Source organism: Cicer arietinum, chromosome 6 (assembly GCF_000331145.2).
Source record: "Cicer arietinum cultivar CDC Frontier isolate Library 1 chromosome 6, Cicar.CDCFrontier_v2.0, whole genome shotgun sequence".
Taxonomy (NCBI): domain Eukaryota; kingdom Viridiplantae; phylum Streptophyta; class Magnoliopsida; order Fabales; family Fabaceae; genus Cicer; species Cicer arietinum.
Window position 1 is genome coordinate 1996678 of NC_021165.2, and position 15917 is coordinate 2012594.

The window sequence follows — 15917 nt, forward strand, 5'->3', positions numbered from 1 at the left end:
TCATAATTATTCATTCAATTTTGCATTTTGTGGAAAAGTTTTTAAAACAAAAAAAAATTGTTAAAATTTTATTTAAAATTTATTAATTCACATGATAAATTAAATACTCGTTTTAATTTCGATTGATTTTTTTTTTTACAAAAAATGAAAATGATTTTTGAAAATCTTAATTACAATTGAATTATTAATAATTTTAAAATAAAAATATACAAAAAAATATTTTAACAATTACAAAATATTTTATTTATTTATTCACCCAGTGCACCTAAATTTCAATTACCAGCCAGAAGAGAATGAAAGACTTATATGCTAAACTTTGTGAAGCAAACACTTCTTGCATAGAAACTCGATTTCGTTGTCTTTTCGACCTCGACACTACTTAATATATAGATAGAGAAATGATAGAACATGCATTATCAATTTAATATACATTGTGTAGTATAATTGTTTTTTGAACATGCATTCAATTAAGTACATAATTGCATAGTTGACTGCAAATTGTTTTCAACAATTGAAATGTTTATCATCTCTTATATAGTTTGTTAATATATTGTGTGTTGGTCGGGTGCACGTAATATCCATATATATATATATATAATTTAATATTATTTAATTGATTATTTAAAATTAGAGGTGGAAATAGGTCAGATCATGCTAAGTTGTTTTGTTGTTATTAAATAGACTACCAAACATTATGATGATAGTATATTTTACTAATGGAGTAGTTTTAGTATTTTACACATCTCCACTTGCTATTCTATGTTGGTGATTACCGGTAAAAGAGTGATTCTATTGACTTGATTTATTTATTTATTTTTTTAAATATATTGAAATTAATTAATTAACATTTTAATTAAGATAAAGTTGAATGTCGGTGAAAAGTTATAAAAAATGGATTGCTTAGAAGTTGGATAATTTCTTATTATTGTAATAAATTGCAGAGACAACTTATTAGTAGTGTATTTTTTTTTTTTATAGTCACATGTTAGTATAATTAAGTAAAACATCTCATTGAAAGAACACTTATTAGTAGTGTATAAAATTTAAAGTGAATTCCTTAATCAAATATTCAATTATTTAATATTTAACTCAAATCAATTAAACTTAAAAAGTCTACTTTTTCTATATTAATGTATATATATTTGGTGACAAAACATTTTAATTATTATTACGCTCTTTAACTCCTAAAAAATCATTTCATCTTTTGGAAAAATACAATGAATTGACAGTGAAGTGAAGATGTGAAAATAACAGTCTAAAAAAAGCTTATATTAATCATTAGTTGATTTTGTTCCGGCTGGTATCGTGCACTGCAGAAACCACTTTCAAAGTTAAGACCAATATGAGCCACGTGGACTTAGCGGAGACTTACGCCTGCACTCCCTTCACCGAGCGTGGCCGAGGTATTCTCATCTCCGGCGACTCCAAGTCCAACTCCATCCTCTACACCAATGGCAGATCCGTTGTCATCATGAATCTCCAAAACCCTCTTCAAGTCTCCGTCTACGGTGACCACGCTTATCCTACCACCGTCGCCCGATTTTCCCCCAACGGAGAATGGGTTGCCTCTGCTGACGTGTCCGGCACGGTTAGGATCTGGGGCACACGCAACGACTTCGTTTTGAAGAAGGAGTTTCGTGTCTTATCAGGTCGGATCGATGATCTTCAGTGGTCCCCTGACGGCATCAGAATCGTCGCTTGCGGCGAATCCAAAGGAAACTCCTTTGTTCGCGCTTTCATGTATCTCACTTTTTCCTTTATTTCTTCATTTGTATTTTAATTGAAACAAATTGCTATTCTTTCTTTCAAACAATTTTGACTCTTGTTCTCACCTATTTGACTTCACTTTACTTTAATTAATAAGGATCAATCTCTTACATTACACTTACAAATTTCTAATTGATTGCTTTTGTTTAGTGCCTCTTTGAATTGTCTTATTTGAGGTTATCTATTGGCACAAACATTTGTGTTAGATATAGTTGAAGTTAGTTACAATGGTTATAAGTTGGTTAGCATTGACTATAAATTAGTTAAGATTTGTTAGTTTGGTTATGATCCCTACATATAAATTATATCATATATTCATCATAATCAACTTTCCTCGTTGAATCAACTATTTCTCTTTTTTTGTGAAAGTGTTTGAGAGAGCTTACTGAAACAACTTATAGCCTATACGGAAAAAAATTGACTTTATATTCTATGTTCTGTTATAGAAATAACTTCAAACAGGGACTTAGCCGTAATTGTATCTGCTTTTGATGCATTTGCTATGTATGTGTGACTGAATATTTGTGGTCTGTTCTTCACCTTTTCTTTGATAATTTCTATATGGTTGTTCTTTAGTTGGTGATATTTACTGTGATCAACTTCTTGTAATGGATAGGTGGGATTCTGGGACTAATGTTGGTGAATTCGATGGCCACTCAAGGAGAGTTTTGAGCTGTGCATATAAACCTACAAGGCCTTTTCGTATTGTCACCTGTGGAGAGGATTTTATGGTGAACTTTTATGAAGGACCTCCATTTAGATTTAAGCAATCTCACAGGTATGGTATGAGAAACACAATGATGTTGTACTCGTGTATTCAATATGACTTTTTGTCCTCTTCCATCTTTAGACAATGATGAATTTTGTTGCATACATACACTGATAATATTTCATAAAAGAAAATGCACTCATTATATTTTGCTCTTAAAATTGACCTATATGTGATAACTTTCATTCCGTGCATTTGTGTGTAGCTTTGTGAGGGGAAACTTGATCGTATGAGATAACTGAATGAAAACTATTCCTTTTCATGGCATTAAAAGTATGCTTCTATTTAAAATCATGGAACCCATAATTTTGCTATTGCCATAAATTTTTTATGTATTATCATTTTATACATAAAGAAAAAGTCTTAATTATGGGTCTTCAAAACATTTTTTTTTTGTTTAGTGGAAGTGTAGTTTTTTTGTCACATTCATCTGTCTTGGTTTGTTCTAATCTTTGGTCCTTTGTACCTATTGCACTAGTCTTGATAAATAAATGACTGATATCTTAATAATTTTTTTATGTATAGGGATCATTCAAATTTTGTCAATTGTGTTAGATATTCTCCAGATGGCAGTAAATTTGTAAGTGTAAGTTCTGACAAAAAGGGTATTATATTCGATGGGAAGACTGGAGAGAAGATCGGTGAGTTGTCTTCTGAAGGTGGCCATACTGGCAGTATTTATGCTGTTAGCTGGAGTCCCGATGGAAAACAAGTAAGCTAACCTATGAGTATTTATTATTGATTACGGTCGGTATCATCATCTACTGATCCCATTTTCCCAACTTTGTCTCTCTCCATGTCCTTTTCAATACAAGAGGTTGATCACTTATTTACCTTGTTTTTTCATGTTAAGCATACTGCAATAAACTAAGAAAATGTGATAAAGTAAAAAGCATGTAGTAATAACTTGTTTCGTATAAATTCTTTACTGCCATAACATTTTGAAGGCAATTATGGGGCATACAAGTTATTAGAGCCATCTGTGCATGTATTTTAACTTATAAGCTAGGGTTTGTTCGTTATCTGGTCTTTTGGGAAAATTTGTTTTCAAGTTTATAGGAATTTTTGTTAGCATTGATTTTAGACTTATTTGAAATTTAAAATCAATAGATATTTTCAATTTACTTGCTGAGCATGCATGCTTTGATTGCTAGTTTCAGGAGTCTAAATATTAGATATGGTTTGCACAATTCAATTAGAAAAATTCTTGTTCAAGTTAAGTTCTGAGTTTGCTGTAGAACTGTTGTAATTGCGGAATTTTTGTTTTCCTCATTTTCTTTTCTACTTGTCATTTTTGTGCAAGTCTCTTTTCTTTCTTCCTTGTAAGACATCCGATCTTCAGTTGTAATGTTATCTTTAGGTGCTGACTGTATCTGCTGACAAGTCTGCAAAAGTATGGGACATATCTGAGGATAACATTGGGAAGGTGAAGAAAACATTGACTTGTCCTGGCTCTGGTGGAGTTGAAGACATGCTGGTAGGGGGCCTATGGTTGAACGATTATCTTGTCACTGTTTCTCTTGGTGGGACGATATCTATTTTCTTAGCAAGTGATCTTGATAAAGCCCCGACATCATTTTCAGGACACATGAAAAATGTTTCCTCCTTAACCATTCTTAGAAGTAACCCAAAAGTGCTCCTGTCTTGTAGTTATGATGGCCTAATAGTTAAGTGGATTCAAGGGGTTGGATATAGTGGTAAATTACAAAGGAAGGAGAATTCTCAAATCAAATCCTTGGCAGCTGCAGAAGAAGAGATAGTTACATCTGGGTTTGATAATAAGGTGAGTGTTTTGCTTATATTCTTTGCCAGATATGAGAGTGATAATCATTACTTTATGTTTTTTCAATTTCCATTTCCTTCAATTGGATTTGGATTAAAAAACAAATCAGTCTTGCTTGTCATTTGCATTTAAGTAATACACTGTTGTTTTTAAGTGACGGAATAAATCATTTATATGGTGCTACCATTTTAGTATATTGGTTGTAAAGTTTCGTAAAATCTCCTTGAGGCACTTGGAAAAACCTCTTGATTGGTAGACCTACTAAATAAACAGAAGTATAGTATTTTTTGGAGAAAAAAAAAAAGCAACGTATAAATTTAATTGATATGCAATACAATATACATTTTTTACATTGTCATCAATCATAAATTTTTTAAGATCATTAAAAATATTTGACTTTAATCGTAATTGTTTAAAAATCACACTTACGATGATTTGTGATTGGTTTACCGTAAATAAATTACACTAATAGAATATCAAAACTAAATTTGATACTTATTTTGTTTTTTATTTAAGTTGTCATTAATATGTAGCATCCATACATTCATTTCTGGATCAATTTGGTCAAAATCTTGTGACTGTACTTTTTGTACCCAATATATCATTTCTTTTGACCAAATAATGATGAAAGGAACATTTATTTCCACTACTGGTTCTATGGAGCTCACTAAGAGGCATATTAGCAACTACCTACTTAGTCTGAAGATATTATAATTTGGCAATTGATGTTTCAATTTATGTCTTGACTCTTGATATTACGTGGAAAGAATGTTTTCTTTTTCCTTTGTTCGTGTTTCGCGTAGTGACATTCCCGTGTTTTCTTTTAGAAAGCTGTTCAATAAATGTGACATAAATCTCATACGGATGCATTTTTTATGATAAGATATAGGCAAATTAGTGGTGTGGGACAAATTTCAAGGCATCCGCATATTTGAAAATCATGGAAAACCAATGGTTTCTACCTCTTACTCCTTCATTTCCTTTCTCTCTTGACAACCAGATACAGCGAGTTTCTTTACATGGGGATCAGTGTGGAGATGCTGAAGCCATTGATATAGGAACTCAACCAAAGGATTTCAGCGTTGCACTTTCGTCTCCCGAACTTGTTCTGGTTTCAACTGATTCTGGAGTTGTCATGCTGCGTGGTGCAAAAGTTGTGTCAACCATTAATCTTGGATTTACTGTTTCAGCATCCGTTGTCTCTCATGATGGAAGTGAAGCCATTATTGGTGGGCAAGATGGTAAACTGCACATATATTCTATTTCTGGTGATACACTTGTTGAAGAGGCTGTCCTTGAGAAACATAGGGGGGCTATTAGTGTCATACGGTATTCTCCAGATTTTTCAATGTTTGCGTCAGGGGATGTCAATCGAGAAGCTGTTGTTTGGGATCGTGCCTCCCGAGAGGTGAGTACAACTATAGAGCCAGTTTGGTTTAAGAACATTTTTTTTATTTCTTTCGTTCACTTTTACTAATTGCAAAACCTTTCCTTTGTTTTTTGTTTTCAAGTATTACAAACAAGAAATATGAAACTAAGCAGAAACATGAAGCCAGTTTTGCAATTAAAATGAAAACGAAAATTGAAAAGAAAACATTTTTTCAAACCAACTAACCCTTGAATAACTGAAGTGTTATGTTTAATGCTTTGTATCGGGAATGCATTTCACTGATAATCGTGCTTTTTAAATGTAAACCTTTTTATATATGTTTTCTTTGGCAGGTGAAGCTCAAGAACATGTTGTACCATACTGCACGGATAAATTGTCTTGCTTGGTCCCCTGATAGCAGTAGGATTGCTACAGGATCACTTGACACATGTGTTATTATATATGAAATTGATCAACCTGTGTCTAGTAGAAATACCGTAAAGGGCGCTCACTTAGGCGGGGTTTATGGTTTAGCATTCACTGATGAATATAGTTTGGTTAGCTCAGGTGAGGATGCTTTTATCCGTGTCTGGAAGATAACCTCTCCCTGAAGATCAAGGTTATTTAGGGAAACATTTGTTGGATTTCAAATTCGTTGTTCCTTTACAAGGCTTCCAAAAATCAAAACTGATTACCGGAGTTGTGCTTATTGCCACAAGTTTGAGAGTGGAGGATTCTTGAAAGACAAATGAGCTTTTTCTGATTGTTTGTTCATATCACAAGAGGACTTTTGCAACTTGCAAGCTTTTTTTTCTTTTTTTTTTGTGTGGAGTACTTTTTGTGAGTTTCATTATGTAGACTATTACGGTGCTACTGTATATCACTCTATTTATGTGCCAGATTTTGTCCAAAGAATCTTGCTGAGTACATTTCAGGGACTCAATATGAGCAGTGCAAGTTTTTGCGTTTAAAGTGATGATAGACTAGTATATTTGAGCAATTATCCTCTCCCAAATCCCCCGATGGCCTCATTTGGTTTTCTCTTTAGAGGATAAAACTCAATCGGCTACTTGTGCTTGTCGCCAGATCGATACTACTGTTTGTTTCTAGTTGATCTGCAGTTGTGCATGTTTGTTAATTTATTGAATGTTGTTTGCAAACAATTATTAAGGATAAATTTTGTATGGTATTTTCATATTTAGATCATATTTCATGATTCTTAAGTTTCAAAGAGTAACAGTTAATTCTTTATGTTGCACTTTTCATGTATCAAGAAAACATGGTTTGAATTATAACAAAATATTGAACATTGTAAAATGGGAATACCAGAACATTAACTATGCTTAAAATTAACATAGATAAATATGAAGAAAACATCCTGAAAGTTTTAATATATGACAATGGTAGTAAAACTGTGACTTATTAGCACAAGTGGTTCTAAATCAAACATATTTTTGTTGGGCTTATCTCAGATATAGAGGTACGAATTTCTTAGGATCTGGCAATGAATCCCACACAGAGAATGCACTTGAGCTTGTCATCCAATTTTCAGTCATTTCAGGGAAATGTCTGTCAATCACATCCTTCAAAGTCTCTGTTTTGTTGACCCATTCAAGCCCTTCATTTGTGTATGTTTTGGAGTTGAAATTTGTTGTGAAGAAACGGTCAGCTTCTAGCCTCCTAAGCATCATAGTCACCATATAAAAAGCATAAGACTCCAAGTCAAAATGATAAAAATAAAATATAAATAAATAAATAAAACTAAGATATCTCCATCCGTAACTGCAGAGGCTAATTAATTCCTCAAAGCAACTAAGAAAATGATCAAATTTTAGTTGCATACTATTTAGTGCTAAAACGTACCTCGAAGCCATGATCACAAAGATAAAGAAAGCAGTCTCACTTATAGCAAACCCTTTTATCTTCTTTTCTGCATGGAGACCTACTATCAAGTCCATCTTCTCAACATCATCTTCATATACCTCTTTGAGAGCTTCAATGACCTCCTCATCGTCTGTTAAATCTTCCCACTTGCTAATTGGGATCATTAGTAAGTTTCTTCTGAATTCGTTATACCTCGCGACTCCCCTTTCTCTATCTCTATACACTGATAAAAGATTCATCATTGTTAGAAAAAAACAAGTTTATCATGTATATAAAATTACAAAAGCATGCTTGCAAAAGGTACTGCAATACACTACCTTCCATTGTAGCCATGTCAACTGGATCGGGTCTTTCTTCTCCATCAATATCATGTACAATGAGGTTCCTTAGCCATGTTGGAAAGTTCCATAGAGTAACTGCACCACATGATTGATGACCCATGGATACTAACATTTGCTCCATTCCTATTTTTGAAAGCCTTTTTTCCCCTTTTTTTCCTATCATTTCCTCCATTGGCACCCTAAATAACATTTGCAAATATACTTGTTACCCTTCTCATTACAAAACCACACACTCTTAAAAAAAATGTTTTCATGTTTTTGCTTTAAAGAATCATAAAACTTTCTTAAATCTTAGGCACAGAACTAGAGTCAGTTAGAGAGATATGAGTATACTTTTCAAGTATTGGAGGGCATTTGTCTTCTCCGGTTGTAGGCTCGATGTTTCGAAGGACAATCTCCTCAGGTAGGAGTGTATGCATTCTGTAAACACTGACAAACTCTTCAGTAAGTGAATAAGGAACTCCATGATCTCTTGGCTCCTTAAGACCAACTAATCCACTAAGTTCGGGTCCGCAAATGTTTCCGAATAAATCTTTGAATTTCTTCCCCAAAAGTCCATACCTTCAATAAGAAAATAAAAATGTTTCACTATATCTGCATAATAGACAACTGTATTGATTCCAAAAACAGATTTTTTCCTTCAAAATACATTCTTCTGCTATTCTTTTTAGAACTTACCAGTTGATCCTCATTGATGCGAGAAGCGTATCCGTTTTTAAGAGTTCTACAGTCCAATCAATTGTATGGATTTTTGCAATGACGGCAGATGTCACCAATCTTGCATACCTATAGAGTTGCTCATCATCAAAATCAGGATAGTGCTCCTATAAACAAAAAACAATATCGCGTGTTAATTTTCGACACAAAAAATGATTGCAAATAGAGCCAAGTTATGTACTAGATGAAAAGAATTTGACTTACTTTTAGCATGTCACATACTGCATTGTGCTCTTTGATAAACAATGCCTGCAGAAGGGTAAAACCAGCCCAGGTATTTCGAACATCCCCCGACACAGGAATACCTTTCTCGTCATGCTCAAGAAGTCCATCTTCTGAGATCTTCAGCTTTCCATCTTTGAATGTCCTCACTCTTCTCATTCCCTTCTCATTGTTTCCATATATCACACTTCCATCCCTAATAATTCACTTACCAAAAAAACATTAGTAAGCTCTTAACTAAGAATTTTGTTTGTCTAATTAAGTGTGTGTTTGGATTGGTGGTTAGTTTGATCGAATCACAGTGTACCCTCTTGATTTTAACAAAAGCTAAAGCTTTGTCAAACTCACAATGTCACAGTGATTTTGTCAAACTTGCCGCGATTCAGAACATGCAGTAGATCTTCTATTGGCAAAAAAGCTATGTATTGGATCATCAACAAGGTGATTTCATTTCAAATTTAAACAAACTTGTACTATGCTTAGTGATTAAGATATTAGATTGAGATAGTTCAAACTTACCACCAAGGAGTCCTAATGTTTTGAAAGCCAAACTTTATGTCTGAAGAGCCCGTTTGGAATTTCTTGGTCTTGAAAAACTTGAAAGAGTTCAAAGGACAGCCACTAGAATAACTATCAGGAACACTGATTTCCACCTATTCCAAAAATTATGCAACAAATACACTTATTTGGCTAATTAAGATCCAAAGTACCAAAAAACATACCAAGATTTTGGAGAATTGATTGGCAAAATTAGAGGATAAGATTAGTTTTATTTCCTAGTCATGTGTTTGACATGACAAATCTATAACCAACTAATTCGTTGCATAATAAAAACTCACATTCACTTATCACCACAAGAGCGTTGCATGCTTCTACACACAACACAGCTAGTAAGAATTCTCTGAACTATCCAGATATATTTTAAATTCATTCATGTAAAAAAAATAGTACATTTTTACAAATTATATAAGACATATACATAATTAACTATGTTATACAGACATATCGGTAACAATCTGTTACATGTTTCATAACTATGTTATACTCTGTCAAATTTTCACTGAATGTTGTGTAAAACTAAAAATAGTGACCGTGTATATCTATAAACTCTATAATTAATTAATATAATGTTAAACCTGTTCAGTGTCCTCCAAATGATCAATCCAATCATGAATCATGAACTGTATCCATGAACAAGCTATCATGTTGAATTGTTTCCCTGTGTCTACGAAACTCTTTCTTGCTAGAAGCTTTGAAGCCACCAAAGCAGGGTGAGGATCTAGCAGCTGCAATTGCAAACATAATATATACATAATAATCAATTAATTATCATTCCTACTAATAATTTGTCGATTATGTCTTTTTAACTTCCGATTTCCAGAGAAAAAATACCAATATAAAATATGAAGACATCAAAACAACATTAAATAAGATGAAAGAATGAATTATAAACAAACTAATTAACTGACTAAACTTACTCCGTAATTTAATTTGGTCGGAGGCATATTCCGACCAAAGCAAGTTCCCTGACTTCCGATCAAGTGATCGGAAGGATGGTTGCACGTCCCAGCCGGAGTCCGATATGAATAGTTATTTGTATCATAATTGTTACCACTAACACCTCCAACATGTAACAGATTGTAACGATTATGTAAGTGTCTCCTTATTCCTAAGTATGCAGCACCCAACAACACTGGAAGCCTATACCACAACACAATCTTGTCCACAAAATGTATGACCTGAATATATAAATCAAACATTATCATCATCATAATTATAATCATAATATTGCTAAAAGCAATCATAATAAATTAATAATCGTACCACGTAAAATTAAGAGCCTTAGAGCTTAATTTGTAAATTAAAAAAAATTAATCATTGAAAGTATGCATCTGTTTGATACAACTTTTGAAAATCTGAAGAAAAAAAATTATAAATTGTAAAATGTTTGAAGTATTTTCTAAAAAGAAGACTTTTGATAACTGTTTTTTTAAAAATAAAAAATTAATTATGACAAAACAGCTTATATTTTTCATTAAAATGTTTAGAAAATCAAATATTGCAAACATACATAGAAGAGTATGGTGTCAAAGAAGGTCATTTTGGCCAGAAGAGGTTGGAGATGAGGGTGGATGAAGGGTTCTGAGAAAAGAGAAGGTGCCATGACTTAATTCTTTTTGCTTGATCAGTTCAAACAGTATCAAATGTAAGAGATTTTTCAGTGCTTTAAATAAGTGTTGTGTCATATGTATCTTTTTATCACCGATTATATTCATTTATAGTCATTTCGGTTCTGATGAGTCTAATGACGTTATCACTAATTATCACAAATCAGCTTCTTTTATCATATCATTCATTGCTCTTTGTTGCCATTCTTTGACATTTGGTATAATTAATTTTCAGGATCATTTGTGTTCAAATCATTAACTAAACTTGCAAATATTAATTTATATATTTGTAAATAATATTCTAAAGATAAATTTAAATTACTTAAATTGTTATAATTGAAAAATTACCTATTATAAAAATACCTTAATGGTCGTTTAAAAAATTATTTTAAATAATATTTAATCAACAAAGTATGACATAAAAAGTAAATATTAAAGTCTTTTAGCCATTTAAATTCATGACGTATAATCATTGACTAATGTATATATACATTTATTAGAATACACTGACTCTTTACATAGATTTTAGTTTACTCAAACAATTAATATTTATAAATAGCGTAGAAATTTTGTATTATTTAGGAAAACACAATTATTTTAAATGATATTGTGAGTTCATGTTTAACGATGGATATGTGTGAGTTTGTGATTGAGAGTGTCAATCTCACAATATTTAATGTTGTTGTTTTCACTATATAACAAAAATAAAAACATAATGTATAAATAATTACTAACTAACTTCACAGTATGTAATGTTGTTATTTTCACAATACCATTTATTTAATTAAAATGTTATCTTTTTAATACTCTTCTGAAAAATACATTTTTTTTTAAATAAGCTAAAAATTTATTTAAAAAATAAAAAGTATTAATTAATTATACACTCATTTGAACCATATAATATCTTCTCCCGTCATAAACTCATTGGAACATTTTACTCAAAATGTTTATGTATTGATTTGTTCTATAAAATTTATTATTTAATTGATAATAGGAAAAATAATTTAAGTCTCTTGCCTATTAATGAATAGATCTGTTTTCCTAAAAAACTATGGAATTGTTTACTCTGTGATATAACTATGATACTTTATATCACTTTCAATTGGGTTGATTAACAATAAAAATAATACTTAATTGATCTCACTCTCACACATGTTAAGAATTTCAATTAGTTTGAAGTTGATATATATTGTGGATAGGTTTGGGAATAGGATAGTCCGCCTATGGTATAACCTATTTATGGTCTGGTTTGACCTATTTAATAAAAATGTTAGATTAAGATTATTTTTAAAGTCTATTTATTTAAATAGGTCACACTCATACTTATAAAAAAGTCTTTTATGCCGATCTATATATATTTTATTATTTATTAATGTTATTTTTTATTATTATATTAATAAAACTTAATTGTAGATTTAGTCCCCTATTTTACCTGAATCGTGAAAAATAATCCCTCTATTTTGTTTCTCTCCAGTTTTGGTCCTCCAAACAGAATTTTGGTCCAAAATTTTACGAAATTTCATTTTTTTTAAGTCGTACTACACTATTTATGATCATATATTTCAGGTATAATTGTTGCAAATGAGATCTTGAGGCATGATGTGACTTAAATAAATGCAAAAAAAATAAAATTTTATCAAGTTTTGGATCAAAATTATGTTTAAGGGACCAAAAGTGAGGAGAAATAAAATGAATGAACTACTTTCGCGATTCAACTAAAATAGGGGGACTAAAACTGCAATTAAGCTTACTAATAATAATCTTTCCTAATTTAAATTGTATCAATTAGGCAATCACTCAGTAGTCATTCTGTATTCGGTAGTCGTTCCATATTTGGTAGTTGTTCCATATTCGGTAGTCATTCAATTATTCGTTCCATATTTGTTTGAGAGGTAATAATAGATGCGTTTGTTTCAGAAAAAAATCTATTCTTTGAAATCAAAAATTATTTTTTAGAGTTTAAATGATGTTTGTTTCAGATTTTTTAAAAATTATTTTGTTAGAAAATTTATTTTTTATTTAATATATATATTATATATAGATATGTACATAGATATGTACATTTAAATGTTTTAATGATAATAAGGCTTTTAAATAGGTTTTCAGGTCGGACCAGACTTTTAAAAAGGTCAGGTCAGGCCGAAAAAAAAAAGCCTGATAGACCGTATGCCAGACTTAAGCCTAAAAAATTAATCGTAGGTCAGACTCAGGTCTTTCAAAGTCTGGTTTGACCTTTCAAAGTTTAGCCTGACCTGACATATTCACACCCCTAATTGTAGAATAAAATATAATATTAGTTCATATAATATTTCTACAAATATTTATGTGATTAGATTTACAGTATAATGAGTATGTATTATCACCATAAAACTTTTTTATATTACCATGAATACATATCATATTACTAATTCTAAATTACTTTATAAATGTGAAGTAATATGACAAAATAATATATTTTTATTAGATGTTTGTTTAAAATTTTTTATAAGGTGTAAAACTTTTAAACGTATGTGTGTAAAAAAGTGAAGTTGTCGCCCCTATCAAGAAAATTTAGGTCACTGTTCCTTTTGTCCATTATAGAAGAATAATTTATGACTATTTTTCTTACAAATCACTCTTCAAAGTTGTTTTTTTTTCTTCTTTTCATTATATCTAAATAAATTATTTTCACACGTATATTTTTGTCCTTGTGTGGAGGTTTTTCGTTTTTAAATTAACAAAGTAGTTTTTATTTATTATAAATTTTAATCAATTATATTGACATACTCAATGTTACAAATATAGATATATAAGTATTTTTAATATAATTGAGTTAAGACAAAAAAAAAATTATGAGTTTATCTACAAATTATTCATTTTTGGTTTTAGCAAATTATGAATGTGTATTGTATAATGTATTATATCAATTTAAATGAGTGATTATCATTTTATTAATAAAAAAAACAATATGTATCAATTAAGCTCTAAATTTTGAATTTGATTGGACTCTGCGTTTTTTTTTTTCTGGAACAAAATATCAAACCTAACAATATCGATATTTACTAGTTAAACTATAGTTTAATGATAGACCCCACATATTTAACAAACAAACATTATAATATTTTTTTTTATCAGAAAACAAAAACAAAAAACAAAAAATATATAATATAACTCAGAAATCAATGTATGATTATATGTTTAAAAAAAATAACTAAGTGGTAGTTATGACAAATTCAGTTACATAAAAAATTATTGTTAAAAATATATTATTTAATCATTTTAAAAAAATGAATACCGAGGGTTTAGTTAAAAAAAATTAATACTAAAGACCGTTCACTTTGTGAAATTAGTTTTTGTTTTTATTTTTCAAAATGTGTGTTGAATTTAATTGAATGAGAGATTTTTGAAATAAATCATTATCATGAATATAAGATAAAATATTAATTAATAAAAAAGTATTTATGAAATCATAAAAATAATTTTGTGACATTTCCATTATCTCTAAAAAGATAAATAATTATTCGCTTTAAAAAGTATCTTATCTACTGATTAACTACTAAAATTATTTTTAGAAACGTTCTCTAAAAGTAAATTGTCTCTAATAGTTTTTGGTAAGAAAATAATACTAATCAAGTAAAAGTTATTCCAGCATTCTTAAAATAAAATATAAATATAAATAAATAAACAAATTATTCACTTATCTTTGCATTTGAATTTGTCATATTAGTATTTGTCTTAAACAAGTTATAAATTATATATATATATATATATATATATTTAATATTTTTCAATATTAAAAATTACAATATTTTCTCTGTATATTTTAATATTCTTTTAATTTTATTATTATATAATAATAATTTTGTTAGTATATTGATTATAATAAATATGACTTTTAAATTTATCATTTTATATATTTGAATAGGTATTATCGCAAGTAAGAAAACCCGAACCTCATTGCAAATGATAAATTTCAAACCCAATAAAAAAAAATAGAGATGTGTGTAGATTCTCCAACTAGTCGAATGCAGAGATGGAGAAACAAAACTCTTTCTCGTCATGCCTTATAATAAGAACAATTCATCGAGATATACTAGTTTTTTCCAACATAAGACAAATATTTGATGTAGCTAAATATCACTAGAAGGGGGGGGGGGGGTTGAATTGGGATTTTGCTGTTAAAAATAAATTCTAAGTGTTTTTAAAAACTATCCTCTCGCTGAGGATGGCTAGCTTGAGGATGAGATTTTTAAATCGTTAGATCTAAGTTGAGCAAAAGAGTAGGAGCAGAATATGAGGGACACACACAATTTTATACTGGTTCACCCAAATATGGTTACGTCCAGTCTTCACACCCTTGTGAGATTTCACTAACTTTCAAACAGATCGATCATCAAACCGAGGATGATTACAAACTGTGTATTATCAAGCTTCACCAAGCTTACAATCAATTTTCAAATATTTCCAAGCTTCACTCACTAGGAAATTACAAAGTAGAATGAGAGTGATTGTGTGTAGGATCAAAGAAAGTAAGAAGAGAGGATGTGATTTGCTTCTTGAAAGCTTTAAGATACTTGATCTTTTTATGCAATTGTGTTGTGTGTATTCTAATGGAGAGCTTGTTTGCATTTTATAAAGATTCAAGCCCTTGATGACCGTTGGAGCTCATTTTCAAAGGATCCAATGTTTTCATCATAATTACAGAACTGCCACTCAGCTTGTTAGGCTAGGCAGAACCCATCCTCACGCATCATAGCTTTGATCTTGACATGTCCTTGTTTTTTCTCTTTAATCAGAGTGCAAGGCTGTTTCTGAGCTGCATTTTTCGAAGACTTTAAGGTCTAGGTTGGTTTCACCTTTTGATGTGATGTTGACAAGAGAGAAAAAGCCACCCTATGACATAGGACTGTCATACTCA

General features: G+C 30.5%; 2 protein-coding genes across 2 annotated transcripts; one reads left to right on the forward strand and one right to left on the reverse strand.

The window, feature by feature from the left end:
- Positions 1–1281: 1281 nt before the first annotated feature.
- On the forward strand, positions 1282–6664 carry LOC101504388 (actin-interacting protein 1-2). Its single transcript, XM_004503243.4, has 6 exons — positions 1282–1740; positions 2384–2545; positions 3062–3248; positions 3897–4319; positions 5320–5727; positions 6042–6664. Exons 1-6 carry the CDS (start codon positions 1343–1345, stop codon positions 6297–6299), a joined length of 1836 nt encoding a protein of 611 aa, XP_004503300.1. The 5' UTR covers positions 1282–1342; the 3' UTR covers positions 6300–6664.
- A 341-nt stretch (positions 6665–7005) lies between these two features.
- On the reverse strand, positions 7006–11112 carry LOC101504934 (alpha-dioxygenase 2). The gene is made up of 10 exons (XM_004503245.4): positions 10924–11112; positions 10331–10591; positions 9989–10138; positions 9372–9505; positions 8835–9048; positions 8592–8737; positions 8247–8474; positions 7890–8092; positions 7552–7795; positions 7006–7368 (listed from the first exon to the last, which is right to left on the reverse strand). The coding sequence occupies exons 1-10, from the start codon at positions 11014–11016 to the stop codon at positions 7152–7154; spliced, it is 1890 nt and encodes a 629-aa protein (XP_004503302.1). The 5' UTR covers positions 11017–11112; the 3' UTR covers positions 7006–7151.
- Between the last annotated feature and the right edge of the window lie 4805 nt (positions 11113–15917).